Below are 27,619 nucleotides of genomic sequence, written 5' to 3'. Positions count from 1 at the left end.
ACATATTGAGAATGCTACTTCACCTGTGTTTTGGTTCATATTTGGCTAGTATATCTTTTCTACCCTTTATTTTCAACTTGTTTATATCTTTTTATTTTAAGTGTATATCTTCTAGACTGAATAATGTTGAGTACTTTGTTTTAATCCAGTCTGCACTTCTGTCTTTTTTGTAGTTTGTAAATTTTATTTTGTTATTTTATTTTTCCATCACCATTTATCTTTCTTCTACCCACTGTCATCTCCATCGGCCTAGCACTTCTCTGCCCTCCCGCACTCACCACACTGTTTTCTATGTCTATGAGTTCTTTTTTCTTTATCCATCTCTATTTTGCTTATTTCAGTTTGTTCATTTAATTCCACATATGAGTGAAATCATATGGTACTTGTCTTTTTCTGACTGCCTTATTTCACTTAGCATCATTTTCTCCAGGTCCATCCATGCTGCGGCAAAAAGTAAAATTTTCTTCCTTTTAATGCCCAAGTAGTATTCCATTGTATAAATGTGCCATAGCTGTTTTCTCTACTCATCTACTGCTTGCAAATATTGCCTATTATAAATAATGCTGCATTGAACATAAGGGTGCATATATTTTTATTGATTTCAGAGAGGAAGGGAGAGGGAGAGAGAGATAGAAACTTCAATGATGAGAAAGAATCATTGATTGGCTGCCTCCCTCACACTCCCTACCAGGGATCGAGCTCACAACCTGGGCATGTGCCCTAACTGGGAATCAAACCATAACCTCCTGGTTCATAGGTTGACACTCAACCACTGAGCCTCGCCAGTTGGGCTGTATATATTCTTTTGAATTAGTGTTTCGTGCTTCAACAGTGCACAAGCGTTCCCATTTTTCCACATCATCTCCAGCACTTTTTGTTGATTTATTGATGCTAGTCATTCAGACAGGTGGAAGGTGGTATCTCATTGTGGTTTTAATTTACATTTCTCTGATGATTTGTGATGTTGAGCATCTTTTCATATGTCTTTTGGTGATATGTATGTCCTCTTTGGAGAATTGGCTATTAGGTCATTTGCCCATTTTTAATTTGATTGTTTTTGTTTGTTTGTTTGCTTGGTGCTGAGTTTTATAAGTTCTTTATAAATTTTGGATATTAACCCCTTATCAGATGTGTCATTTGGTGAATATGTTCTCCCATTCAGTGTATTGTCTTTCCATTGTGTTGATGGTTTCCTTTGCTGTGAAAAAAATCTTTAGTTTGATGTAGTCCCATTTGTTTATTTTTTCTTTTATTTCCCTTACCCAAGGGAAAAATACTAGAAAAAATATTGCCACAATAAATGTTAAGATTTTACTGCCTATGTTTTCCTCTAAATTTTTATGGTTTTGAGTCTAACATTTCTCTTTAATCCATTTTGAGTTTATTCTTGTGTGTAGTGTAAGAAGGTGATCTAGCTTCATTTTTTTTTTGCATGCATGTCTCCCATTTACCAGCACCATTTATTTATTTTTATTTTTTTATTTTATTTTTTAATTTATTGCTTAAAGTATTACAAAAGGTATTACATATGTGTCCATTTTATCCCCCCGCCCTAGACAGTCCCCTAGCCTTCCCTATCCCCCAGTGTCTTATGTCCATTGGTTATGCTTATATGCATGCATACAAGTCCTTTGGTTGATCTCTTACCCCCCTACCTCCTGCCCCCCAACCCTCCCCGGCCTTCCTGCTGCAGTTTGACAATCTGTTTGAGGCAGCTCTGCCTCTGTATCTATTATTGTTCAAAAGTTTATAATGGTCTCTATTATCCATGAATGAGTGAGATCATGTGGTATTTTTCCTTCATTGACTGGCTTATTTCATTTAGCATAATGCTCTCCAGTTCCATCCATGACGTTGCAAATGGTAAGAGTTCCTTCCTTTTTAGAGCAGCATAGTATTCCATCGTGTAGATGTATCACAGTTTTCTAATCCATTCATCTACTGATGGGCACTTAGGCTGTTTCCAGATCTTAGCTATGAACCATTTATTGACTAGACTGTCTTTAGCCCATTATATGTTTGTGTTTTCTTTTTCAAATGTTAATTGACCATAAAGGCCTGGGTTTATTTCTGGGGTCTCTATTCTGTTCCATTGGTTGATATGCCTGTTCCTATGCCAGTACCAGGCTGTTTTGATTACTATGACCTTGTAGTATAGTTTTCTATCAGGTAACATGAATCTTTCAACTTTGTTCTCCTTTGTCATTACCACTGTTGCTATTCTGGTCTTTTGTGGTTCATATCAATAGATGCAGAAAAAGCATTTGATAATATCCAACACCCATTTATGATAAAAACTTAACAAAGTGGGGAAAGAGGGAACCTATCTCAACATAATAAAGGCCATATATGACAAACCCACAGCTAACATCATACGCACTGGGCAAAAACTAAAAGTGTTCCCCTGAAGATCAGGAACAAGACAGGTATATTTGCTTTCACCACTCTTACTCAACATAGTGCTGGAAGTCCTAGCCACAGCAATCAGAAAAGAAGAAAAAATAAGAGGCATCCAAATTGGAAAGGAAGAAGTAAAACTCATTATTTGCAGATATCATGATATTGTATATAGAGAACCCTAAAGATTCCACCAAAAAATTTACTAGAACTGGTAAATGAATTCAGTAAAGTAACAGGCAGGCGAGTGGTTGGGGGCAATCAGGCAGGCAGGCGAGTGGTTAGGGGCAATCAGGCAGGCAGGCAGGCAGGCAGAGGCGGTTAGGGGCGATCAGGCAGGCAAGCAGGCCAGTGGTTAGGAGCCAGCAGTCCTGGGTTGCGAGAGGGTGCAGGCCGGGCTGAGGGACTTCCCCTCACCCATGCACAAATTTCGTGCACCAGGCCTCTAGTAGTTGATAAGCATCCTTATCAACTGGAAGTAATTGAAAGCCTTGCTACCCATACAATGTGAATACCTAGCAGTATCCGTTTTACCTTGGAGCTTGTAAAAATGCAGAATCTCAGGCTTAACATTTTAAATTTCTAAAAAGCTCACAGATGATGCTGATGGCCTGCGGACTACACCTTGGCTATCAATGATTTTGACCATCTTTATGACCTAAGACAGGATGAGGATCGTGTGTGTGTGTGTGTGTGTGTGTGACCTGTTACATTTTTAAACAATGTTTTCTATTTTTTAAACAATGTTTTCTGATTAGCTTAGTACCCCTAGCATTACTTTTTGCCTTCCTCATCCTAAAGTATCATTTAATTTTAACTTAATCATTAACCAGATTTATTCTTGAGAAGCTTTATAAGAACTACCACATGCTTCTGGTATACAGCATAGCATAGTGATTATGATCACAGGCTCTAGAGCCAGTCTATTCAGGTTACAATCCCAGATTCAACATTTAGTACCTTTATAACCTTGGGCAAATTATTTAACTTCTCTGTGTCTCACTTCCATCATCTGTAAAATAGGGATAGTAATAATAACCTTATTATGAAAATTAAAAAGTTGTTATAATTGCTTAAAACAGTGCATCACCCATGATACTATTGAATAAGTATAAATAAATAAGTATAAAATAAATTGAATGTACATATGAAATAAATACCGTTGATACTTGAACAATGTGGGGGTTAGTGGGTGCTGACCCCTGTGCAGTTGAAAATCTTCATATAACTTTTGACTCCCCAAAACTCCCTTAGTATTCATGAATGATTGATTCCAGAATCCCCTATGAATACCAACATCTTTTGATGTATGCCATATAAAGGACTTAAACATACAGTTGGCCCTCCACATTTGTAGATTTCCAACCATGGATTGAAAATATTGTTTGTGGCCCTAACCGGTTTGGCTCAGTGGATGGAGCGTCGGCCTGCGGACTGGGGGGTCCCAGGTTCGATTCCGGTCAAGGGCATGTACCTTGGTTGCGGGCACATCCCCAGTGGGGGGTGTGCAGGAGGCAGCTGATTGATGTTTCTCTCTCATCGATGTTTCTCACTCTCTGTCCCTCTCCCTTCCTCTCTGTAAAAAAATCAATAAAATATATTTAAAAAAAAATATTGTTTGTGATATGCTGTTGGTTGAATCTGTGGATGCAAAACCTGCAGAAACAGAGGATTAACTGTATATTTATTGGAAAAAAAATCCATGTATAAGTGGATCTGTACAGTTCAAACCCATTGTTCAAGGGTCAGCTGTATTTTAATACTTCCTTTTTAAAACAACATGAGCTTTTCTCATTTGATATTGTACTTGCTCCTTTTGGTGTGATGAAAGTAATGCCAAAAGAGGAATCAGGAGACCTGGTTTTAGCTTGACTCAACTATGCACTAACTGGCTGTATGAGCTTAAGTAAGTAACCCTTACTCTCTGGGCTTTAATATCTTCATCTGTAAAATGAGGTGATTAGAGTATATAATTAGGTGAGATTCTTCCATTTCTAACAGTTTAGGAAACATTTCTTTAGTGCTTTGCCATGAGCCTTTCTCCTTGCTAACCTATATTTATAGACAGCACACATTTCCCTAGATATGTTCCTACTGGGTATTATTTCAAACCCAAGGGACTAGATCTGGAAGAGAGAACTTATGTTAATTATTTCTACATATCAAAGGAGGCTTATTTACCCCCCAAAAAGTGTGCATGATAGAGGAAAAGAAAAGACAATGATAACCAGAAGGTCATTCCAGGCACAGGACAAGTAGTCCAAAGAATGAAAAGATTACACCCAGGTTCTAGTTGCAGGAAACATCAGAGACACAGATAGGAGAACACCAAAGACTAACATGTAAAACTAAGATTCCATAGATTTCTGAGTCTATAAAGCAAGAATTATATTATTTAAATACAATTTATTTTTACCAGTTTACTTTCCACAAATATCTTTTTTGCTAGCATCAGCATGGGCAGGAGTAATATGACTAAAGATTTAGTCATCCTTTAAAAAAATCAGAATCCTTAATTTGTACTCTCATAGGAAACACTTTATTAACTATAATATAGTATCAACTCTATTTATTGCATATGTACATTCAATTTTATACTTATTCAATAGTATTTATCATGGGTGATGCACTATACATATAACATGTATAGTTCCTTCATTCATTAGTCTTATAGTATCTACTCATTTCCTAAGTTACATAGGTCAGTTTTTCCCCCATCTCATTCTTTGCTTTATTGTCACTAGAGTCTGAAATGTGGAAGAGAAAATTTCCCCCTAATATTTCTAGTTAAAGCCTAATTCCAGGATCAGTTTTTAGAATTCTTAGGTAAATAAAACTCTGGACTTGGAGTTAGACTGCCATGGTTCAAATCCTGTTTGCGCCACTTCTTGGTTGTGTGACTTCTGATGAGGAATTCACTTCTCAGAAGTTTGGCTTCTTCATTCCTGAAATGGGATGATTATACCTCAAAGGTTTCTTGTAGGGATTAAATAGTTAATGGTCATGGATGACCTTATGAGAAATAAAGCACAATACTAGTTATTAATTTTAAGTACTCATTTGGTAGAACAAAAGGAAGTTCTATTTATTCTACTATGATTGTACATGTCACCATAGAATGCTAGAAGCCATCTGTACTGAGACAACTTACCACAAATTACCCCACAAACCTGGTAGCCTTATATCCATAAGACGGGAGAAGTTTTATAACACTGCGATTTCCTTCTTATTGCTTTACCACAATTTACTTCTATTTGAAAGAAACCCAGTTGTGTCTTACAAAGGATGGTTGATGGCTGTAGATGTGATCACATCTCTGGTTATTCTGTTACCATTATTGAGGGTCAGGCACACTGATTACACCAGAACTAGTGTATGCCTGTGAATTTATTTTGGTTCTTTTCTGCTTTGTAGATTGCACTGCATCACATTGCCAATGTGGAGAAGTTGACCATTACTAGCTTGGGCTGGTCACTGATTCTCAGCGGCAAGAACTTCCAGGTGGCCCACTTTGTTTTAGACTCTGACACTGTGTGCCATCAGGTTTATATTTCACTGATCAAGCTTTCTCAGCCAGGTAGGTATGATAGTATTTTTACCTAACACCATTTTAGATTTTTTTCCCAAATATGGCAGACTGGAGAGATCATGGGCTATGAAGTTAAACAGGGCAGGGTTTGGATCTGATTTCTGCTCTATGCTATTTGGGCAAGTTATGTAACCTCTGAACACAGCTTCCTCACCTGTAGAAGTAGTGATAGTACAAGCACCCCACAGGGGTTGTTTTGAGGTTTAAGTGTATTTGTGCATTTTACTCTGTACTTGCTATATATAGTAGATATTTAATCTATGTCATTAATTTCTCTTTCACTCCCTCCTTTTAAGTATTAATTTGTGATTTTTTTCATCAGTTCAGGAAGGAAGTCTACTTTGGAGCAAAATCTGATTCCTGTTGTCCTGTAGGCTTTATTTTTGGCCCACTATTCCCAACCCTACCTTCAGTTCCAGCTAGAAGACTTGGATGGTTTATGAACATCCTTAATAATTGATTATCTCTGCTTCCTCCAGCCTCACTGTCTCATACCCTAGCGCCTTCTCTAGGTGTCTAACCCATCAGCTTTCTCTGCTTTTAATCTGTGGAATTTTCATGTTTTTACACGTTCTCTTTCACTTTCTTCCACCCTTTACCCAGAATAATTTCTGAGAATTGCTGGTATTTTATTAACGGAAGTTATCTGTCAGTTGGCCCAATACTTGGTAAGACTCTGACAGATTCCATCCATTTCTGAAAGAGTTGTTACCACATAAATTAGTCAAATGAGTTACTGGTTGCATGTTGCATCTTGTGAAGGGAGGAAGTGAGGTTGACTGGAATAAAAGAAGAAATAGCCATTCACCAGCCAGATGTAGGTATTGGCCTAATAAATAGATTTTAAGAACAATATTAATATTTTGCAACTTGTTACAACAAACAGTGCCCTTAAGACACTGGAGCTCAATTTAAAAATAACAAAAACTTTTGTAAGGACCACTTCCCAAACATGTGAGGCCTTGAAGCTTCATTTCAGTCCATTATCTAGTAATCCATAGGAAGCCAGACAGAATGTTCCTGCTTATATTGGTATCAGAAAAAATTAAATCATTTTTAAAAGAAGACTCGAAAACTATGTGCCAGTTCTTATTCCTTACATAAAGGCACCATTTTACACAGATCATTGTCCTTTTCTGGGTCTATTTAAAAATCATTTCATTTGGGAGAAAGGAAGTCTAGCATTTTTTAGCATTATCTATTGTTCTTTAAATTTTACTCATTATTCTTTGCTTTCATGTTTATCTCCCTCTCCATGTTTATCTACCTGAAGATTTGTATGCTTTTCCTTATACTCCCAAATCTTCAAAAGAAATGAGGGAAAATGGATGGAAACTGATTGACCCAATATCAGACTTTGGGCATATGGGAATACCCAGCAGATATGGTCCAGATATGGGCGTGTGGTCCAGTACCATAACAGATGCCAACAGAAACTATGAGGTAATTTTGTCATTGTTGTTTTCCTTTAGGCCTATTAAATTAAAACAGAAGAATGTTAGCAAACAAGGTTTTGAAAAAAGAAAAATCAGTCATAATCTCTCCTTTTCATTCAACATTTAGTTATGCAACAAGCATTTATTAAGTATCTACTGCATTCAAGACACTGAATAAGAGTTCTCATAGTCTAAAGCAGAAGATGCTGTGGAAACATAGATGAAGGATATGGAATTGAGACTGGGAAGCCAGAAACAGCTTGACACTTTGGGGAATAGCTTTGAGGAAGAAATCTGTCTTAATTTATAGAGGGAGAGAAGGAAAGAAGTCAGGAAGTGAAGTGAGATTATGAAGGGCTTCATGGCCACATTAAGGACTTTGAACATTATCCTGAAGACAGGATTCACCAGAGTATTTTCAGCCAGAGTAATGTGAGTATATTTGTATTTTAGAAAGATAACTTTGGTAGTGGTGTGAAGAATTGCTTTGCTAAGAATGCAGAAGAATGATATGAGAAGCTGAATTAAGGCAATGACTATGGGTGGAGAGGAGGAGATGGTTTTAAGAGATATTTAAGTGGTACAATTGAAAGAACCTGTGACAGATTAATGTAGCTGGGATAAGGAGGGAGAATTTCATAGGAACACAGGTTTCCTGGTTTCTGGCTTAGGTGGCCAAGTGGGTAATTGATATGTTACTAGTAACCAAAATAAGGAGCATGAGAAGACACCAGTGTCTTTAGTTTTAGACTAAGTTTAAGGTGATTCAAAAGATATCAAGTATTTAAGTCTGGATCTTAAGAAAGAGGTCTGGGAATGTATTGGTGGTTTCCAAGACCATCCCTCAGGTTTAGGGATTCACTAGGAGGACTCACAGGACTCAGCATATAGTTGTACTTGTGGCTGTGATTTATTAAAATGATAAGATATAAATCAAAATTAGCAAAGGAAAAGGGGCAAATTCCAGAGAAAACCAGGCACAAGCTTCAGAGTTCTCTCCCAGTGAAGTCACATAGGACATGCTTAATTCCTTTAACAACAAATTGTGACAACGTGTAGAAAATATCTTTAGGGAAGCTCATTGGAGAATCAGTGCCCAGGATTTTTATTGGCAGCTGGTCATGTAAGCACTCTTTGCCTAGTGTACTAGTATACCAAAGTTTTAGATGCCCAGCAGGAAAAAAGTGCTTGGTATAAACCACATTGTTTATTCAAACAGTTTAGGCACAAGTAGTCACTCTTATCAGTTAACAGATGGAGGGAACCCTTCCAAGCAGTCAGACTTGCTATGATAACTTTTCTGCACAGGGATTTATTGGTGCTTAAGTGATATCTCTGAATTATTGAGTCTTTATTTACAGCTTTTTGTTATCATAAAAATATAGTAATTGCAATGCTTTTCTGATAACACAGTTTTGAATATCTGCTAGATAGGAAGATTGATGAGGTGTCATTTAGCAGTGCCATTTGTGAAATGGCTTGTTAGGATCATACTTGACAGGAATGGGTAGGGATAAAGTGAATTCTTTCCAATTCTAATATGTGTCTAATTCCCCCAAATGAGCTCTGAAATATCTGTGTTGGCACTTTGGGTGCATGTGGCCTCCGAGTTGAAAGAGAAGCTCCATTTCTTTGTATGACCCACTTCTCCAAAGTTTAAGTCGAGGTAAGAGGATGGGTGTAGAACTTTGTCTCTTTCAGTTCTGCATTCTGAGGACATTGATTTTAATTAGTTATGGAGAACATTCAATCTAATCTACCAGTGAAAGATTCCCAAAATGCAGGCAAATTAGGTTTGTGTATATGGGTTTATTGTGTCAGACATTGTGTAAAATCATTTGAGCAAGCCATTTGGAGCTCCTGTTATTGTATCATGCCATTCACTGTCAAGCAAGACTGTGAGATATTCTTGAATTTTTTGAAGGTACTTTGAACAACCTGGCTTTGCCACTTCTTGAAATTGTGACATCTGAATTCTGTATTGAATGCCTGAAGACTCTTTGTTGTTCCCTCATCTTTTTTACTAAATCTGTTCATCAATCAGAATTTTCAGTTTTTTTTCTTCTGTGGTATAAATTTACTATCAGATAAAGCATTTAAACCTAACACTGGAAACATTAATACCTACATATCTTTTTTTGTAAGTAATGTCTTAAACCACAGTGGGTTAATAATATTTTGATGTCTCCTGAAGGAGTCGGGTTCACAAATGTGACTGTTATATGATTAACGAAAATTCTTTAGTTTATGTAGCAGTGATTTTTTAGCACTATTAACTGATTAGATTTTTCCCAACTCAAAGAAGTCAAGTTTAAAACTTGACCCCAGAGGGGAGAAAAACAGGAACATAATTTACCATGTATTTTGGCAGTGGACACGGGCCTAGTGAAATTATTTCATCTTTCCAAGAGCCAGGTACTGCATTATTTGTTATAATGTATTTTCTCAGGCTCTGTCTCTTTCACATGTGAATGTCACAGAAAGGAGGATCCTCAGAGCAACCTAAGTATCACCCTAACCAGGGGTCCTCAAACTTTTTAAACAGGGGGCCAGTTCACTGTCCCTCAGACCGTTGGAGGGCCGGACTATAGTTTTAAAAAAACCTATGAACAAATTCCTATGCACACTGCACATATCTTATTTTGAAGTAAAAAAACAAAATGGGAACAAATACAATATTTGTATTTGCATGTGGCCCGCGAGCTGTAGTTTGAGGACCCCTGCCCTAAACTCTTTGTATTAATTCTTTGACCTTCTACATTTTGTATAGCTCTGTAAGGGATTGTCAAAGAGTTAATTGTGCCCAATAAGGCAAATAAAAAACAGATTCACTTTTCTTAAAATATGTTTGTTTTTTATACAAACAGCCCCAGATAGAAATAATTTTGCTTGTAATTTGATGGGTGGAGTATGGCTAACGAGGAGGTTTCATTAGAACGCCAGAAATAATTTTGCTTGTATTTTGATGTGTGGAGTGTAGCAAACTAGGAGGTTCCATTACTAACTAGTGATGGCTAAGCCAGTGATTTAGATCTAAGCCTAAGCCAGAAGGTTGTGGCATCACAGTTGAGCAATTGGCTGTGCATGAAATCAGATAGTGGCCTTAGACAGCTTCCTGCATTTTGGGGATCTTTCACTGGCCATTCTCCAGAGCTCTAAGACTCTCTGGGTTCAAGAGAGAAACTAATTTCCCTTTCTGCTCAGGCACTATCTTTGAGTTTCTCTGAAGTTTGCTGTCTTGCTTCAACTGTAACTGCATGTGCCATTCCACATTGGAAAGAGTTTAATCAAATCTCTATTTTTCATCAGAATAAATATCTTAAAATGGTAATTGAAAACATACCAAGCTTTTGAAAAACTAAAGGATTGGTGCCTTTTTTCCAAACCCAAGACCAAAAAGCCCTTTTAACAGGTACCTTTTTTTCTCTCTTAGAAGGCTTAGCAATAAATATCTAGCAGCATCTGTCTTCTGGATGGCTAGATCTATACTTTTAGTAGAAACTGTAATGTAGTTGTACAAAAATACATTTTTAAGAGTTAGATAAACCTGGAGTCAGATCTTGTCTTCAGTCCTTTTCCATATGATTTTGGTTGAAATTGCTTTACCTCTCTGAGATTATTTTCTTATGGGAATAATAATAGTACCTATCTTGAGGGGTTTAAGTGAGGATTACATGAAATAATATAGGTAAAGGATCTAGCACAGTGTCTGGTACATACTAGGAGGTCAGTAAATGTTATATTTCTTCCTTACTTGAACATTAGGCTGCTAATATGTAGCTCTACCTTAACTCTGCCAGACATATTCTCAAAGATTTTATAGTGATTCCATGTAGCTAACTATCTGCAGTAGCTGGTCTTTCTACTGCTGCCCAGACTGGGATAGGGACTACTATAATTATTGTTTTGTTTGCTGAAACATTTATCAGTCATAGAAAATTTACTTGCTACAAGATGGCTGTTGCTTGTACCTCCACAGATGTCCCTTTGACATTGTTATTAATGTAATGAAATATCAGTGGCATTGTCTGTGTGATAAGTAATCAAAATTACCTTCATGCTTCTCCCTTTAAAACAAGGGTGGGGAACATCTGGCCCCGCCAAGGCAACTGCAGGTGGGACTCAAAATTCAATAAATGTAGGAGCTTTTTTTCATAGCAACATAAATGTATATTAAGTGAATTATATTAAGTGAATGATGTTATAAATATCCAAATGGCCCTTGGCAGAAAAAAGGTTCCCCACCTCTGTTTAAAAGTATCTTGCATTGTAAACAGAATATGTTGACACAGACTATTTTCCCTTAATGTGTTAATATGAACTATTTGTGCTTTTGAAGTTTTAATGGCATTCTTTTCTATTAATACAGAAACTACATGCTGTCCACATATATGCTCCTCCTGTCTTTTGAAATGAATAATACTGGGAGATGAGAAAACAGGCCCAGACAAAGAAAACTATTTGATTAGTAAGATGGTTATCATCATGGAATATTTTGGCTTTTTTTTTTCTAGTTATTGTTTTAATGTCTCCTGATTACATCTCATTTACTCCCTACCCTGCCCAACATTCTTCTTATGACCTAGAAATAAATATTCTGATTACCACAAGCTGAACATAGTGTTAACAAAGGTCAATTTTATCAGTGAATGAGTGATTTATCTCATGCATGTTTTAGACATTTTTCTAGAATAGCTATTTGAAATTCATTGTCCCTGAAGTTCTTAGACTTCTTCCTAGAACTTCTCAGATGTAAAGATTTTTTAACTTTCACATGTTTCCCAGTATAAAGCCCCTTCAGCTGAGAAAACATTTGTTTGTGATAGGAAGCTCAAAATAATTTCATTTCTTCAGGACAGATATCCTCATAGCTTCCATAGCCTTCAACCTCTTAAGCAGGGTTTTAGTAATAACACAAAACACTAAATCTCCCTCTATACTCCTCTGTTACTCAATGTAACCTGACCTAAAAACCAGTGAAATTCTCTCAATCCCAGAATGTGCCTTGTCTGATTTAACATCTTTTTAAACGGGTAAGATTTAAAACTGTTTAGAATAAGGTATTGAGATTGATGAATCCTGTTACTTTATCATCTGCCCAATCTGCTCTATTATTACTCAACTATTACAGTTGAATGCCTTGGCCAACAGAGCAGCTGGGAAGGGGTATGAAAATGAAAACAACTATGCCAACATTCACTTCAGGTGCATGGTCACTGAGAACATCCATGTGATGCGGAGCAGCCTGCAGAAACTCTTAGAAGGTAGAAGGATTTCACCTTGAATAGGCCAGAGGCCAGAGCTTTGCATTAATATATATATATATATATATGCCTGATTTGATGTAGACCATAAAAGCAACCGGATGATCAGGTTCAATAGGTGATAAGGTTTTTGGCTATAGTATGAATCCAGCTTACATAGTATGAATTATAGCAGTCTTGGTCTGGCAGAGGAGCTAAGATGCTCAGTTTCATAAATTGGTGGAGTCCATCTGGGTTTAGTTGCTGTGTAAATAATTCATCTCTATAGAATTATAGAGGCTGGTGTTTAGGAGTGTAGGTCAACATAAATTTAAATGAATTGGAGATTCATTGCATCATTCTCGGGGTGAGAAATCACCTCATTTAACCTACTGTAAGGAGTCATTCGGATTTCATCACTGTGCTGATGAAGAGGGTAAATTTAGACTTCAACAGAATGAAGCTAATGCCATACAATTTGGGTCATCTGTCATCACTGAAAAATAATTGGGGTCAAAGTAGAGGCAAGGCGAGATTGGAGCCTTACAGGACTCTTGAGTCTCAAACATTTCTCTCAAAGCCACTACCCAGGATTCCATGATGTGCTATGTCAACTCAGGAAGAGATGGTGAAAATCTGCCTTCTTTAGTGAACTCTCTGTTCTTCCTCTCTTTTTGTCAATTTTATACTTATGTTATAGGCCAAGACCTCTCCCTTACATGACCCTTATCAGATCCTGTTTCAGCAGTCTGCATCCTATTTAGGATATTAGTGTTCCTCTTCCTTAAATCTCTTCTTTTTTTCTCTTTGTCACAGAATATGTGTAGCAGAGAACAGGACTTCTTACTGATTTTTTTGAAGCAAAAGATTGCCCTCTGCTGGATAACCAGTGCAAAGTTTATGAAAATTAACCTTTTCCCTCCCCAATGTGTTGAGATTGCACAAGGATGCAAGGAGTAAGTGAGGGTGTGGGAGAACAGACAGATGTTAGGGGGCTGCAGAGTTAGGATGAGTGAGTGTGTAAGTGTAGAAAGCTAGCTTTTAATATAAGAAAGCTAGTTATTAATTAATATAAGGTAAAGCGCAAAAGGGAACTAAATAATCTTATATAATAAAAGCCTAATATGCAAATTGTTCCCTCAGGCAAGGAGTTTAACCTGGAGACTGGGAGTTTGACCACTTGCTATGATATGCACTGACCACCAGAGGGCCGTGTGGAGCATGGTGGGTTTCAGCAATCAGCTGCTACCTCTCACTGGCTACCTGGGGACGGGGGTGATGGGGACGGAGGTGCAGTGAGAATGCAGGGTGTCTGCCAAGCTTGTGCTCACTCCCCCTGCTACCCTCCCCCAGGACACCAGGGCTCATGCATTGGGGAAGGCCCCTTCTCCCCCGGCCCCCCACTCAGGTGCCAGGCACCTGGGAGAAGCCCACCCCTGCACCTTCTGGGTGAGCTAGGCTGCAGCCACTGGGACTACAGTGGCTGGTTGAGCTCCCCGTGGGTTTGCGCAGGGCCTGCCTGGCTTCCATGTGGCACTGCTGGGTGTTCCAGAGGCCCATGCTGCACCCTGGCCCACGGTGTCCGGCTATGCTCACCACATTTCCATGTGGGGACTCAGGTTCTGTGACTCAGGCAGAGGGGGGCGTGTGAAGGCCTGGGGGTCCAGGTGCTGCCCAGGGCCTAGAGGTCACCTGGGACCTGCCCTTCCACGCCAGACGCTCACGCTTCGATCACTGCCCAGGCCTAGGGACTGCACCTGTGCATGAATTTCGTGCACTGGGCCTCTATTAAGCTTAATAAAATGGGAAGCTGAAGCAGGTAGCAGGGCATCATTCCATCTAGTGTGCTGGGAAACTTTAGAGTAAACAAACTCATTCACATATTCCAGGGGACTGCCACTAGGAGACCTAATTCTCACAATGGACAGGAAAATCTCCCCAGGGATGCTGCAGGGCAAGTACTAAATTAGCAGAGAGGCAGGAGGAGAAATTCTTATGCTGCCACATGCACAGTAAAAAACAGATGACTGAGAGCCAGGGTGAGGGCATAGGAATAAATGTGTTTTTGAATAAGAGGAGATGTGAGTGTTTTCCTCTGGATACTGACTCATTCTTCTGGCTCTTTTCTTAGAGATTTTTGTTGGCTTGGGGGTAGATTGTACAACTCAAGAAAGAAGGGACTGGATCTGGAAGCTATGGTAGACTCTAGCCCTAATCCTGTCCCTGATTCACTGTGTGGTTTATAACTAATCATTTCACCTTTCTGTGCCTCAGTTTCCTCATTTACAAAATTAGGATCCACTTTTTCACCTTTCTTGGTGAATAAATAGAGGTTATTGTGAATTTCAATTTCTGCTTCTGTAACAGGACAACCAAGGAATTCAGGCTGCCTGTCACTACTTCAGCCAATTAAGCAGAGAGAGTTGAATCGTATATGAGCGTTTATTCCAATAATGCTGGCATTATGGGATAGCAGCAGGTAATCCACAAAAATCTGCTCTCCATCCCACCATAAGCCAGCTGTTTATATTGGGTAGAAGGACAAAGATTATGTGGGAAAGTAGGAATTATAGGTATGGGAAAGTGGGCATGGAATATTCATTACAGGTTACAAGTCATGTGGGCTGGAGAGAGGGAGTCACAGAGGGCGGGTGCCCCCAGGTGTTCCAGGAACAGATTACAGGGGCTAGGGTTGTAAAGAGCAGGTGCTTCCAGGACTAGATTGTCTCAGCAATAAGGTTGTAAATCTTTGCATAATGATAGGCAGTTCTCAGGACAGGAAGGTGGACTGAATTCTCATATTAGCTCCCACGTCCCAGGGTGCACAACTCCCAGCCAAGTGAAAATGTGCTTTCTAATCAGAACAGAACCATCATGGTTAACAGAGCATGATTAATATTTCCTATAATTGTAGCTAGTCCCCAATACTCTATTTCTGCCCCTGACATTTCCCTGTCTACCTTAGTTTGTGAATTGAAAACTCCAACAATGAGTGAGTTTCTTAGTGGCCTGGAGAGCTCCAGGTGGTTGAGACACATTAAAACTATTATGGATGCTGGAATTTTCACTGCAAAGGTAATAATCAGGACTTTTAAGAACTTGTACTGACTTTAACTATGGGATCTATTGAGGTAGCCATTGTATCATGGTGGAAAGAATACTGAAAAGAAACTTAGTTTCTAGATTCACCTCTGCTACTAATTCATTGTGAGCCCTGGGCAAATCTTTTCCAGGCCACAGTTTCTTCATCTGTAAAACAAGGTGGTTGGACTAGAATCTAAAGTTATAATTTTTGTAAGATCCACAGAACTCTTTGGGAATAGTATTGACTTTCTCCTCCTGAAAAAAAAGTACATATGGCCATACATGCAGAAAATAGGCTTAATGTCAATGATTTCACAGAGCCCTTTACCTCATGTTAAAAACTCTTAAATGATCTCTAATGGTCTTTCCTGCTCAAATACTCTGTTGTATTTTTGTATTGATTCTAAGGTATCAAGTGGAAATAAGAGTGAGTGTAAAATAAATGCAGAATGTATTCAGAGCTCTGAGTATGAAGTAGATCCTTTTTTACTTCCTTTTAGAGTCTGCCTCTGAATGCAGTCCAGGCAGGCTTCATTACTCATTCATGCTGACTTACTTATTTTCTGAACTCCAGAACCCTGGCCTCTGTATCAGTTACAATGATGTAAAAAGAAGAAGAAGAAATTGGGAGTGTACATTTTCTCATTTTGAGGTTTTGTTTATATGTATTCCTACATGAGAACTCTCCCTCTTCACCCTACTCTGTTATTTGTAGAAGTAAAGTAAAGGAGAGAATGACTTTTCACCCCTCTAATGTCATTTTCTCAGTTAAAAGTAATGAGATATATAGTCTCTGGCTTAAAATGTTTGAAGAGTATATGTAATTAACAGCCTTAAATATCCAACCCTAACGCTTTTCACTGTCCTAGTCTTATTGTCTATACTTTTTATTATATTATGTTATTAATGTTTACTATGTGACCTGTTGATTGTTTTAAGCCCAGTTCTAACCATTCTTCATACTAATCCTTTTTCACATGCCCTATACCTGTACATCTGCATTCCCTTTCTGAAACTAACTTGATTATGCCAAAGAGAGTGAGGATGGAGAAGAGGGATCAATTTGATAGACAGTACAACCTGATAAATATTGGTTGAATTAGAATGTGTGGTTGAAAAAGATATGCTTCAGATTGCACAATTATAGTGTGCTCCTCATCTCCAGCACCACCTGCCCCCTATTCCAAGCTTGAAAACTCAGCCTTGAATCCTCTCTCTTCCCCTCCATCTGGCAATTGCCTACTCCTATCAGTTCTACCTCAGAAGTGTTTCTCAAATCTATTCATTCTCCCCAGCCTCAACTGCTACTTCTCTAGTTAAGACATTTATCATTCCTTGCTTAAAGTACTATAATAACTACTTAACTTGTTTACTTTTGTATTATTTGCCACATTTATTTTATATTTTTAAAATTATTTTTAAAATATTTAAGTTTTAAAGTTTACATTAAATATCTTGTATTAGTTTCAGGTGTACAGCATAGTGATTAGACAATTATTCACTTTATAAAGTGTTCCTCTTCATATTTCCAGTACCTAACTGTCACCACACATAGTTATTACACTATTATTGACTATATTTCCTACGTTGTATTTTATATCCCCATGACTAATTTGTTTACTTGTTTGCATTTTTCTTAGTTACTCCCCAACTTGGCTACCAAATTACTTCTAAAAGCACATTTGATAATGTCACTTTAAGCTCAAATGCTCCAAAGGTTCCCCAAAGACCCTGGCAATAGTGAACTTCTTATTGCTCCCAAAAACATAGAGTGCCCCTCTCTTTCTCTTTTATTATCTTTATTTTTTTCTCATTACAAAAGTTGTACATGTAAATTATCAAAGAAGTAATCATTTCAGAAATATATAACATCAAATGTGAATGATTCCTGTAGTTTGCTCTACAACATACACATAATTATTATAATAGTTTAATGTGTATGCCTGTAGATCAGCACTATTTGAACTTTCTGCAAATATATATGCAGAAATTTGCAAAATTATAAATATATATATATATATATATATATATATATATATATATATACACACTAGAGGCCTGATGCACGAAATTCGTGCAAGAGTAGGCCTTCCTCTCCCGAGCTGCCTGCACTGGCTTCCCTCTGGCACCCAGGACCCGGGCTTCCCTTGCAGATCCATATATATATTCATATCCTAATATATAGGAGCCCAGTGCACAATTGGAAATCATGCGGTGCCACCCACCCTCGAGTCACCTAGGGATATTTTCCCATTGATTTTTAGAAAGCATGGAAGAGAGAGGGAAAGACAAAGAAAAACATCAATGTGAGAGGGACACATCAATTGGTTGCCTCCTCCATGAGCCCTGACCTGGGCCCACAGCGCAGCAGCCCCTGCAACCACTGCTGACCTGACTCTGCCTTGATCCCTGGCCTCTCAGCCTGCTGGTCCGGCCCTGCCTCACTCCCTGGACCCCTGGACCTCTGGACCCCTGGACCCCTGGACCCCTGGACCCTGCAGCCTGCTGGTCTGGCCCTGCCTTGCTCCCCGGGCCCTGCAGCCTCTTGGTCCGGCCCTGCCTCACTCCCGGGACTCCGCAGCTTGCTGGTCCGGCCCTGCCTCGCTCCCCAACAGCCACGGCTGCTACCAGTCCAGCCCTGCCTCCCTCTCCCGCTCTTGAAGCAGCCACAGCTACTGCTGATCAGGCCCTTCTCCAGCGCAGGCGTCACCGAGGCCCCTGCCGCCCCGCCCCCCATGCTGCTCACCCAACCTCCTGTCCAATTGACCCATTAGGGTGTCCCGGTTAATTAGCATATTTCTCTATTATATATATATATATATATATATATATATATATATATATATATATAATAAAAGCGTAATATGCTAATTAGACCGGATGTCCTTCCGGACGACCTTCTGCAAGGGAAGCCCGGGTCCTGGGTGCCAGAGGGAAGCCAGTGCAGGCAGCCGGGGAGAGGAAGGCCTACTCTTGCACGAATTTTGTGCATCAGGCCTCTAGTGTGTATATATATATATATTTATATATATTTATATATATGTATATTTATATATATATATGTATATATATAAAAGATAGATAGATAGATAGATAGATAGATAGATAGATAGATAGATGATAGATAGATTAGAGGCCTGGTGCATGGATTCGTGCACTGGTGGGGTCCCTCAGATTGGCCTGCAGGGATAGGGCTGAAACCAGCTCTTCATCTCCTGAGGCACCCTGAAATTCGGCTCCCTCCTCTCTTCTCCCAATATTATGTCACTTGCTCTCTGTATCTGTCTCGTTTCTTTCATCTCACTTTACCCTAAGTTTAGCAGTAGTTGACAACTTGTGAGCATTTAGCTGCAAAATGCAGTTATTTAGCAAACAGGATTTACTTAGCCTGGAATCTAATTGGCCTAGGGCAGGACCCTGCTCAATGTCAGGCTCCCACCTAGGTCCTTTCTCCCAGGCAGAGTCCTTTGGCAGTGGGAACCTCCTTCTTCCCACCTGAGCTGCTCCTTCGCCTCCTTATCTCCCTGGAGGTTGCCCGCTAGGGCTACTGTCTTCCCGGAAGGAGGGAAGCAGCGGCAGGGCAGGTTTCCCAGCCAAGAGTGGTAGCAGGAAAATTCGCTAGAAATATTAAGCAGATGGGCCGGTGTGGGCGCCGGATGTCAGGCCACAGCCAGTAGGTTCTGCACATCTCATCATTTAGCTAGTGGAGTCAAAAAGTTTCTGTGAGGGCCAAACCCACAACCTCTACAATGGGCTAAAGGCCTGGTGGGGAGCCAGACCTGAAGTGGGGATCCAATGGGCTAGAGGACCAGTGCACGCAGTGGGGTCCCTCGGCCTGACATGTGGGGATCGGGCTGAAATCAGTTCTCTGACATCCTCTGAGGGGTTCCGGATTGTGAGAGGGCAGTTCTCAGGTGACGCACACTGGAGTCAGGCTCCTTCTTCTCTAGTTCCAGGTGCATCACCAGAGAACCGGAGAACCACAGCTGCCATGTCACTGCAGCTTGGCAGCTCCTATGTTGAGCGTATGCCCCCGATGGTCAGTGCATGTCATAGCTACCGGTAGGCTGGTTGAACGGTCAGTGGGTCAGCTGGTCGCTTAGGCTTTTATATATATTGACTAGAGGTCTGGTGCATGAAAATTCATGCACTGGAGTGGAGGGTCCCTCAGCCCACCTGCTCCCTCTCACAGTCTGGGAGTCCTTAGGGGCAGGAGGCAACCCAGTGATCAGGGGAAGGCGGTGCCCCCATCACACCTCTGCTGCTGCCACTGCCGACAACACAATCCTCAGCTGGCCCTGGTTACCTGCGCCTCGGGCCACCGTGGGAGGCTAGGCAGCCTCCATCCAAGGCTTGCCTGCACCTCAGGCCAGCCCCAGGCGGCTCGGTAGCTGTCATCTGAGACTTGACTGTACCTTGGCCAGCCCTGCTTGCCTGAGCCTCAGTCAGTGGGGGGTGCAGGAGGACCCAAGGCCCCCGGTGGGGCTGAGGGGACTGGGCATCGCCATCTTGTGGCTGTGGGCACTGCCATCTTGTGAGGGTGTGATGGTCAATTAGCATATTCCCTCTTTATTATATAGGGTATTCTTATTGATTTCAAAGAGAAAGGGAGAGGGAGAGAGATAGAAACATCAGTGATGAGAGAGAATCATTGATTGGTTGCCTCCTGCAAGCCCCACACTGGGGATCAAGCCTACAACCCGGGCATGTGCCCTGATCGGGAATCAAACCCTGACCTCCTGGTTCATAGCTTGATGCTCAACCACTGAGCCATGCCAGCAGGGCCACATGTGGAAATTTTATACTGGAAATTTTGCTAGTGAAACTGAGAAACTGAATTATAAATTTTATTTAATATTGGTGAATTTTAATTTAAATAGTCACTTGTGTCTAGTGACTACCATATTGGGCAGTGCAGCTCTAGAGCTTTTACACATACAGATTTACATACTATTATTACTACTTTGTAAAAATGGGATTATGCTGTGCATATTGTTCTGCATATGATATTTTATACTTAAGGTATAATGACATTTTCCAGGTCAGTTTAGTCAGTACATTCTTTTCAAAGACTATACCATCTTTCATTATGTGAATTTGCCATAGTTCCCTGATAATGGGCAATTCAGCTATTCCCAGTTCTTTAACAAATGCAGACATTTTTGCACAAAATTCCCTTGAACATATATGTGTAAACATTCTTAGAAGTGGATTTTCAGAGTCAAAGAGTATGAATACTTCGAACTTTAACTAGACATGGCCAAATTGCCCTCCAAATAGATCACATCAGTTTCCATTCCTACCAAGAATACCTATTTCTCCACATTGTCAGTAATGATTATCATCAATTTATGTATTAATTTAATTTAAAAATATGTATATTTTTATTGATTTCAGAGAGGAAGGGAAAGGGAGAGAGATAAAAATTTCAATGATGAGAGAAAATTATTAATTGGCTGCCTCCTACATGCCCCCCTACTGTGGGATTGAGCCCGCAACCCAGGCATGTGCCCTGATGACAAATCTAACTGTGACCTCCTGGTCTATGCTCAACCACTGAGCAATACTGGCTGGACTCATCAATCTTTTTACATGTTTGCCAGTATGATAGATGATGCTTACACCCTAATGACTAAACATTGCTACAAAGAAATAGATCCCATAACTATGTTGATTGGTACTATCACAAGTTTATGCTCCATAATCTTAGCTGTAGTTATGTAGTCTTAAAGCCACTTAGCAATCATTTTATGTGTCTCTGTTTGAGTGCTGTCCACCAAGCAGGTATTCCTAATTTTTACCTTTCATGCTGGCTACTCCACTCTTACTCCCCTCTCCATAAGCACATGTAAGCATGTCTCTTCATGAAGAAAAATGAAGGATAGCTCTCATCTTCTACTATTATACTTACCAACTCTTTTTGTGTCTCCTTCCTTGCTCTCTCATAGGAAATGGTATATCTTCTGTGTAAGATTTATCTCTTTACCTGTATTCTAAATCCCATCCCCTCCTTCTTCAAGGAATCTTTCTTCTACATTTTCTTATCCTCTTCTAGCTATTGTCCTCTTATCCTCTTTCCTCTTGGTTAAAACTTTCTTGAAAGTAGTTGATCTTCCTTATTAGCATTTCCTGATCTCCCTTCAGTCTTCAGTTCACTGTGATACTATTTTCATACCATTACTACTACTCTTGCTGAGGTCACTAATGACCCCGACCTGTCAAATCTAAGGGCCATTCTTTAATATTTGTTCTTATTTTGACCTCTTTGCTGCATTTGACAGCATTCAACCACTTTTCCAGTCCTGATTTTATTTTTTTTTATTTTATTGTTTAAAGTATTACAAATAGTAATACATATGTCTCCTTTCCCCCCATTGACCTCCCCCCGGCCTCCCCTACCCCCCAGCACATGCCCTCACCCCCTCCCAGGGTCTTGTGTCTATTGGTTATGCTTACATGCATGCATACAAGTCCTTTGGTTGATCTCTTAATCACCCCCCAACCCTCCCTAGCCTTCCCACTGTAGTTTGACAGTCTGTTTGATGCTTCTTTGCCTCTGTATTTATTTTTGTTCATCAGTTTATAATGTTCTTTATAGTCCACAAATGAGTGAGATCATATGATATTTATCTTTCACTGACTGGCTTATTTTGCTTAGCATAGTGCTCTCCAGTTCCATCTATGCTGTTGCAAATGGTAAACATTTCTTCTTTTTTACAGCAGTGTAGTATTCCATTGTGTAGATGTACCACAGTTTTCTAATCCACTCACCTGCTGATGGGCATTTAGGCTGTTTCCAAATCTTAGCTATTGTAAGTTGTGCTGCTATGAACATAGGGGTTCATATATCCTTTCTGATTGGTGTTTGTGTTTTCTTGGGATATATTCCTAGAAATGGTATTACTGGGTCAAATGGCAGTTCAATTTTTAATTTTTTGAGGAAACACCATACTGTTCTCCACAGTGGCTGCACCAGTCTGCATTCCCACCAGCAGTGAAGGAGGGTTCCTTTTTCTCCCCATCCTCTCCAGCACTTGTTGATAGTTTATTTGTTGATGATAGTCATTCTGGCAGGTGTGAGATGGTACCTCATTGTTGTTTTGATTTTATCTCTCGTATGATTAGTGACTTTGAGCATGTTTTCATATGTCTCTTGGCCTTCTGTATGTCCTCTTTTGACAAGTGTCTATTTAGGTCCTTTGCCCATTTTTTGATTGGATTGTTTATTTTCCTTTTGTTGAGTTGTATGAATTCCCTGTAAATTTTGGAGATTAAACCCTTAGGGGAGATATCATTGGCAAATATGTTCTCCCATGCAGTGGGCTTTCTTGTTGTTTTGTTGATGGTTTCTTTTGCTGTGCAGAAGCTTTTTATTTTGATGTAGTCCCATTTGTTTATTTTCTCCTTAGTTTCCATTTCCCTAAGAACTGTATTGGTAAAGTTATTGCTATGACAAATGTCTGCTATTTAGCTGTCTATGGCTTTTTTCTTAGATTTTTATGGTTTCCATTTTATGTTTAAGTCCTTTATCCATTTTGAGTTTTTTTTTTTTTTTGTGTATGGTGTAAGTTGGTGGTCTAGTTTTATTTTTTTTCATCTATCTGTCCAATTTTCCCAACACCATTTATTGAAGAGACTGTGTTGACTCCATTGTATGCTCTTGCCTCCTTTGTCAAATATTAATTGAGCATAATGGCTCGTGTTGATTTCTGGGTTCTCTGTTCTGTTCCACTGGTCTATATGTCTGTTCTTGTGCCAGTACCAGGCCATTTTGAGGACAGTGGCTTTGTAGTATAGCTTGATATCTGGTATTGTGATCCCTCCAACATTGTTCTTCTTTTCTCATCCTGACTTTAACCAAACTATTCCTTCATGGTTCTCTTTCTATCTTTCAGGCTGATTTTTCACAGGCTGACTCCTGTATAACCCCCTTTCCTCTACTTTCCCTTTAAAGGTCACTGCTTTTCCAGGTCTTTCCTTTTCTTACTTTGGTCTCTGCCTAGACAGCACCAGCCATACCCACAGTTTCCACTACTATCTCTAATTATATAATGTTCAAATCTACACTCAGGCCCAGTTTCCAGCCCCCTACTGAACTTTAGACCCACATATCCAATTATCCACTGAACTCTCCATTAGATGTCCCTTAACTGCTTGAGACTCACCATGGCCCAAACTGAAATCTTAACTCTCTACACAAACTAAAACTTATCTCTCCTTCTCTGTTCACTGTTCAGACTAATGGTGCTGTTATCCACACATTTCAGAATCATCCTTAACTTCCCCCTTCTCCTGTTTTAGACCCAATACTACTATCTTATTTCAGGCCTTTTTGCTTTTCACAATTTTAGTAGCTCTCTAACTGGTCTTCCTAAATCCAAACTCATGTCCACCCAATCCATTCTCCTTACTGCCACCACAGTGAGCACATCTTATCATGGAACTCCTCTTTTTTTTAACAATTCAATGGTTCCCTGTTGTCACCAGATGAAATGCACACTTGTTAGTCTGACCATTGCCCTCCTGTGCAGGCCTGTCTCTCCCCACTTCCTCACTCTACACCTAGCCTCAATCAAGTTACTTAGAATTTCTCACCAATGTCATACCTCCTTTCCTTTCTACATGCTGTCATGTTGTGCACTCTGCCTGGAATGTCTTTTCAATATGACAAAAGCCTATCATCTGACAAGTCCACTTTAGTTGTCTCTTCTTCTTTGGTTATTTTGTGCCTGTTATACTTGGTATGGACTGTTATTGTTTTAGTTACCATTGGTTTGCAGTCATCCATGTGTTTGACTCCTTTGTATCCCCAGTGCACATCATAGTGTTTCTTGTATAGTCACAGAGTAATTACTGGTTATATGTGTGGAGGAGTGAATGAGTGAATAAATTAATTTCTTCTCTTTTATCACCTGAGGAAATCCTACTCTTTCTTTAAGGCTCAAGCTTCCCTGAATCCTACAAAAAGATATAACTACTAAGCATTGCTCTATACCAGCATTTTTTCGCTATATTGTATTTATCTATCTTTGGTCACTCTAGTTTGTGAGCTCCTTGAAGCAGAACTGAGTCTCATCTTTGTATCTCTAATACATAACACATAAGTGGCACAGAGAGATACATAATTAAGTGTTAGAATGAATAAGTGAATGCTCATTATCTATCATTGCCAAAATTACCCAGATTGAGTAACTGCCCAGATTTTACGTCATTCTGATTGCACAGAAACTGTACTAAAACAGGTAAACCTCTCCATCTTAAGTTGGAAGAATTTATGTTAGTAAAACTAAGTGTCTAAAGACTTCAGAGTTAATTATTTGTCAGACCTAGGTTTGGGATGCAAAACTTTTCTGGAATGCATGTTTTGGGGCATGAATTTTTTCTCTTGCCCACTCCTCTCTCTTAGAGTTGATCCTTCTCTTCTTCAGAAGTTTGGTGCATTTAGAACTTACTTATTTTTCTTTTTATCCTAAATCATGTATTGGTTTTGATTTTCTTTTCCCATTAGGTAAGTTCTCCTTTTGTTGCACTCCTTTATATATATATTTCATTCCCTATAGAGGATGCCAATATTATGAGAATAAATTAATGTAGCCCAGTAAAACCAGGTTCTCTGTGCTATAGTGATGCTATTTGGCCTACTTATTAACCCAGCATGCTATGTAAAAGTTATCTATGTTACTTTTTATCTCTTGTCTTCATAGGCAGTGAAGGTAGAAAAGGCAATGTCTTAGTCCACTGTTTTGATGGGTGGGACCGCACAGCACAGGTCTGCTCTGTGGCCAGAATCCTCTTATATCCATTTTATAGGACATTCAAAGGTCTCATGGTAAGAGAGTAAACAATTGATATTTTACTTTGCATAAATGACAGATTATGGATAAATAAGAAAGAACTTTCAACCAATTTGTTTTCTACAAGAAGTTCCAAATCTACAAAATCTCTTTTTCAGCTTTGGTTCTTCCTACTAAATTAGGCATTTGCAGTCTATATGCTTTCTGTTGTATATTCAACATAGTTTACCTATCAGAAGGTCAGTTATATGTAATAGGTTGCTATAAATGATAGGAAAGACTAAAAAGTTTGCAAAGCTGAGAGGATGACTGTTAAATAGGCTGTTAGATGGGTTCATCATCTTCAACATATCAGCTGATTGGATGTCAGATTCATGATTGTTTTCTGGTTCTGAATCTAAGGCTTCTTAATTGATTTTTCTAAAAAATAGGTTTTTAAGAATGCTTTTTTAAAAAAAGGCTGAAAATAGGTTTGTACCAAGAACAAATCTTGGTACAAACTCAAGTACTAACTTTGGAGTCCTTTTTTTTCATAGGTTGAATATAATATCATCCCAAGTACTAATTTTGGAGATCTGTTTTTTTTATAGGTTGAATTTAATATCATGTTTATCAAGATTGCATTTATCTATGGCTCAAATAGCTTGTCACACATCATGTAAAAGCCAAAAGAAATGTGATACTGGATACACATCCAGAATAATTTTTCCTGAGAGCATTTGAAATTTGAAGGAATAATGTACAGGCCGTTAAAAGAAATACAAGTCACTTAGTTATCATTTGGGTAATTAACTTATTTATTATCAGTTCAACCTAAACTTGTATAAAGTCCATTTTAGCAAAGTGCTTTGATTTATCTGTACTAGGGGCCTGGTGCACAAAATTCATGCACTGGAGAGGGGAGGGTGTCCCTGCACCCTCTCCAATCTGGGACCCCTCGGGGGATGTCTGACTGCCGGTTTAGGCCTGATCGCACAGACATCCCAATCGGCAGTCAGACATCCCTCTCACAATCCAGGATTGCTGGCTCCCAACCACTCACTTGCCTGCATGCCTGATTGCCCCTAACTGCCTCTGCCTGCCAGCCTTATCACCCCCTAACCACTCCCCTGCCAGCCTGATTGATGCATAACTGCTCCCCTGCAGGCCTGGTCCCCCCCAACTGCCCTCCCCTGCTGGCCTGGTTGCCCCCAACTGCCCTCCCCTGCCGGCCTGGTCACCCCTAACTGTCCTCCTCTGCTGGCCTGGTCCCCCCAACAGCCCTCCCTTGCTGCCTGGTCATCCCCAACTGCCCTCTCCTGCAGGCCCGATTGCCCCCAACTGCCCTCCTCTGCAGGCCTGGTCCCCCCAACTGCCCTCCCTCCCCTGCTGGCCTGGTTGCCCCTAACTGCCCTCCCCTGCTATCCTGATCGCCCACAACTGCCCTGCCCTGCTGGCCATCTTGTGACCACATGGGGGTGGCCATCTTGGATGAGGGTGTGATGGTCAATTTGCATATTATCTCTTTATTATATAGGATGGCTAATTTATTTTATGATTTTCCTAATGCAAACTTTTTTTTTTTGGTATAAAAATGAAGATCCTGATTGAAAGGGAATAGATATCCATGGGCCACAAGTTTTTCCCAAAGGTAAAAATATCTTAATTTTAAGTGAGGAGACTAAGAAAAGGTCATTAGGGTTAGGTTTATCAAAACACTATAAGGTCTTGTGTATAAAGGAACAGTAAGTTGAACATGGCATATATCTCTTTTCATCAGGAAATAAGTATTCCAGATACTGTGCTAGGGAACTAAGGCTACAAAAGTGACTAGAATACTATATCTGCCTTTAAAGTGTATAAATAATTATATCAAATTGTTAAATATTTCAGGGATGAACAAGGTATCAAAGACCATGAGGAAAAATTGCTTAATTATGCTTGAAGAAGTCAGGACGGGCATCCAGAAATAGGCAGCATTTGAAGATGAATTTTGGGGGATGAATAGGAATTTGCTAGACAGAACAGTGGGTTGAGGAGGGCATCCAGGCAGAGGGAATAACATCTAAGAAAATTCACTCTTTAACCTTTTATAAA

The 27,619-nt window shown here is 39.6% G+C and overlaps 1 protein-coding gene across 1 annotated transcript in view; it reads left to right on the top strand.

Annotated features, from left to right (window-relative positions):
* Positions 1 to 26,205, top strand: part of MTMR8 (myotubularin related protein 8) — a gene marked incomplete at both ends in the record, with an annotated part of 30,142 nt that extends 3,937 nt beyond the window's left edge. The window contains 7 exon segments of the mRNA XM_081081635.1: positions 5,812 to 5,974; positions 7,248 to 7,429; positions 12,554 to 12,686; positions 15,631 to 15,740; positions 25,454 to 25,472; positions 25,475 to 25,578; positions 26,134 to 26,205. Of these exon segments, the coding sequence (XP_080937761.1) occupies positions 5,812 to 5,974; positions 7,248 to 7,429; positions 12,554 to 12,686; positions 15,631 to 15,740; positions 25,454 to 25,472; positions 25,475 to 25,578; positions 26,134 to 26,205 (783 nt within the window).
* Positions 26,206 to 27,619: the final 1,414 nt, after the last annotated feature.

Source organism: Myotis nattereri, assembly GCF_964212035.1.
Source record: "Myotis nattereri genome assembly, chromosome: X".
NCBI classification, from domain to species: Eukaryota; Metazoa; Chordata; class Mammalia; order Chiroptera; family Vespertilionidae; genus Myotis; species Myotis nattereri.
This window is presented reverse-complemented; position numbering and strand designations above follow the sequence as displayed.